The sequence below is a fragment of the Peromyscus leucopus genome, chromosome 9 (assembly GCF_004664715.2).
Source record: "Peromyscus leucopus breed LL Stock chromosome 9, UCI_PerLeu_2.1, whole genome shotgun sequence".
Classification (NCBI taxonomy): domain Eukaryota; kingdom Metazoa; phylum Chordata; class Mammalia; order Rodentia; family Cricetidae; genus Peromyscus; species Peromyscus leucopus.
Genome location: NC_051070.1, coordinates 70,639,173 through 70,642,990, shown reverse-complemented (window position 1 = coordinate 70,642,990; position 3,818 = coordinate 70,639,173). Strand labels below are relative to the sequence as shown.

The following is a 3,818-nucleotide window of genomic DNA, read 5'->3' as shown; positions in this document are numbered from 1 at the left end:
AGCACCCAAGATTCAGCATCTTTTTTCTCCATGCAGATCACAACCACAGACCTATTGCATTGAAACAAAAACACTAGAAACAGAAGGAAGATGCTACAGAATATGATATATTTTGGGGCAAAAGAATGAAGGAAGCCAAATAAAAATGTCATGAACGTATTTCCTCTGAGATTTCTACTTCTAAATTCAGTCAAATGTAAGAATCTTTAGGAATAACAAGTAAACCATTAGACCTAGAGAGGAAGGATAAATAAACCATCTCTTACTGTACTTTACCAGGAAGATATGGAGCATGTGCACCCTTTTAAGCCATGATAATTCCATTAATGACATGAGTTGGATTTCGGGGATAAGAATTATATGGGATGATGAACACATAGACAAATTTCAGCAAGACATTTGTATTTAAGAAATCACAAATTCAGACAGACTAGTATGATGGGTCATGCCTATAACTACAGTCCGCTGGGGCTTCAGGCAGGAAGAAAAGGAATTCAAAGCCAACCTCACCTTCACAAGGAAGGAGTTCAAGGCCAGCCTGAGCTACTGGGAATCCCATCTCACAAAACAAAAACAAAAAGGAAATCATCATGGTGTGTGACTGCTTTCACTCTTTCTGATCAAGCCTAAGTTAAGGCATGCTCATTTCCTGTTCTCCTAATGTGTTCTTAGTGTTAATTTGCATGGTTTACACTGCAGCAGTGTCTGCATGTATGGTGAGTGTCAACAATAGCAGACCTTCCCCTGGTCCCTAAATGAGTGATCTCAGACATACTCAGCATCAGGCCCTGCTTCTCAGAGTTTGTGCTCAGCTCCCCCTGCAGTTTGTGACACTGTGTCACCCAGAGCACAGTAGTACACAGCCGAGTCAGACCCTTGGACCAAGGCTTTCTGCAAGTGGAAGGAGGTGGATCCTTCATCATAAGTAGCTTCAAAAACTCGGCTGCTTCCCTTCAAGTTGGCCTTGGAGATTCTGAAGAGGAACTGTGGACCTTCTCTGGGATACTGGACATACCAGAACAGGGCTGGGTACTGTTTGGTTTCATAGAAACAGTTCACAGTCAGAGACGTCCCTTCAGAGATTGTGACTCTACCTTCCGTCTGTGTCACCGAGTCTCCATTACTCTCTCCTAAAAAGAGAAATTAATAACAACAATTATTGTGGGCAAGCTTGGTGGTGATCTGTATTCTGCCTTATAGGAAAAATTGTCCTTAGAATTTACATCAATATCATAGAACAAGACAGAAGCTCCACATGTCATTCCACTTACCAAACATTAAGAAGAGTACAATCACTAGTCTAGGGAAAGAGTTCATTTTCTGAGCCACTGGCATGTGTGAATCTTAATTTCTTAAGTTAGGAAATGTTAAGGTTATAGGGAAAGGATGAATGTGAGCTGAGAATTAAACAGGAAATGCGTGTGTGCTAGGTAGATGCACCATTCCCCCACCCCCTGTTTTAGGCAATTTGCTAAGCTCAGAAGATTGTTGACCTACATTCTCAAAGGTCAGTGATGGAGTGCTACTCTGGGCTCTTTTATTTTGTCTCACACCTGGTAACTATTGGATGTTGCTTCTGTAATCTGAAGAATAGTTGTGATAGGCTTATTTGCACCTTGTACATTGTCTTACCTGGGAATGTCATTTCATGGCATTTCTAAGTTTCTTATGTAGCCAGTTTTGGCCATGTGGTAATCCACTGGAAAAATCACACAAGCAAGGAATGCCAACACATGTTTAATCACTACCAGATGACTTTGGAGAAAAGAAACAAACGTTTTCCATTTTATTACCCTACATTGGACAGATGTCACAAACCTAAAAGATAATAGCTAACAGATACTTCTGAAATTAATAAATGAATGCTGTTTGTGTAAAGGAATATTTGAAGTAGCCATTTGTTTCACATTTGAAACATTTATCATAAGAAACTTAACTTAATAAAAGTTTTTCAAAGAAAAATGACAATTTTATATTACATATACATTATTAAAATTTTTTAAATATTATAGGATCAGTGACCAGATGTCTATATACCACAGATAGAGCACCAATGACATACCAAAGTAATGATTCCACAGAAGTTCAACTTGGAGAACCGATAAGTTTATTTAGGTTACTTACAGGAGCATGGATGATCTAAAGTCAGTCAGCTACAGTCCTCCCCAGCATCTCACAGGTTTGTGTTCAGCTCCCCCTGCAGCCTCAGATACTGTGCACTCAGAGCACAGAAGTACACAGCCGAATCGCTTAGGTGCACAGAGGTCTTCTTCAAGTGGAAGGAAGATTTACTCTTCTGAAACTCAGCCTCAAAACCATCCACTCCATGAACCACAGGGTCTCCTGAAAAGTACCTGAGGAGAAGTTGGAGGCCTTGGTCATGGTTCTGCTTGTACCAGAAGAGGTAAGGAGCTCCACCGAAGGAATAGTTGCATCTGAGCTCCACCGAGTTTCCTTCGAAGACAGTGACATGGGCATCAGGCTGGGTAACTGACTGTGCTTGGACATCTCCTGCAAAATCAATGATAAATCAGTAAATGTGATGGAGAAAAATATTCTTACTAAAATTCAAGTGAGAAAAACAGTGAATCATGTGCATCTACAAACGATAAGGATATTTTACTCACCCAGGAAAAAATGTATCCCCAGGAATGAGATGAGGACTAGAATCATGGCTGAGAACTGGAAACACCTCTGGTGCCTTTCTGGAAAAGCTTGGCACAAGCAGGAAAGCAGCCTCAGTTCCCAGTTCTTGAAGACAAAGGGCACAAAGTTGTCCAGACACCTTCCTTGTTTAGATAAAATTCTAAAACAAACAAACAATCAAAACGCTGCAGAAGTGGTCCTGGTCCTGGGAACTTCCTGGGCTCTGACTGTCTTCACACATCAGATGTTCTAAGAACTCTACAAGATGCAGGGAGGGACTGAGTTGAAAGTGGGGATCAATTCAGAAATAGAGGTGGCTAGCATGTACAACGTCGCCCTCTGGTGGCCAGTGCTGGATAAAGACTCTGAAGTAAATCCTTGTGTTCTGTCTACAGCACACCTTGTATTTCTAAACTAATCTGTGCTTTGTTGAGTCCTAACCTAATGAAAAATAGACCATGAAAAATGGAAGGGTAATTTTATTTCAAAAATGATCATATGATAAAACTATTAAATTTGGAGACCATTACCACTTGAGTATAAAAGCAAAAGCTGCAAGCATCCCTGCTGCCTGAAACATAGTCAAAACCCAGAGACTGAATCTTTAATGTGTATTTTGTTGACTCCTGGAAGCCAGACAAAACTCTGCCTTCCCGGCATTTCCTCATTAGCACTTTTGTAGAGAGCCAGAACAAAGGAAATCAATTGGAAGTTCAGTCTTATCCTTCTGGCCAGATGCTCTTGGGTCTGAGATATCCTTCCCATCTTCCTCTCCCACTCTCTCCCTCCCTCTCCCCCATTTCTTCCTCTCCTCTCTACCTCCACCCCACCCTTTGTTTAACTCAGAAGAAAGAAATCATTAGCAGTGTGTTTGCCTACAGATTCTTTCTTACAGAAGATGTCCACACATGCTCTTACACTTCAGATGTGGTGCCCTCTCACTGTGCCCCAGGACAACCTTTACATGGGCAGACACATTCAGGTCAGATGCTCTTGACTGACCTTTATAAGCCTTTGCTGTCAGCGAGCATCCAATCAAGGGAAGTTCTGGTAGGATATAAAGATAGTGACTTTTGGTGAAATGAAATCAAGAGAGAGAGAGAAAGAGAGAGAGAGAGAGAGAGAGAGAGAGAGAGAGAGAGAGAGAGAGAGAGAGAGAGAGAGAAGTAGTC

At 41.3% G+C, this 3,818-nt stretch overlaps 2 gene segments (V, D, J or C); both read right to left on the bottom strand.

The window, feature by feature from the left end:
- Window positions 1-795: 795 nt before the first annotated feature.
- On the bottom strand, window positions 796-1,645 carry LOC119088462. The segment is given in 2 exon segments: window positions 796-1,130; window positions 1,633-1,645. Coding segments are annotated over 2 exon segments (348 nt in total).
- Window positions 1,646-2,167: 522 nt separating this feature from the next.
- On the bottom strand, window positions 2,168-2,872 carry LOC119088582. The segment is given in 2 exon segments: window positions 2,168-2,511; window positions 2,628-2,872. Coding segments are annotated over 2 exon segments (384 nt in total).
- Window positions 2,873-3,818: the final 946 nt, after the last annotated feature.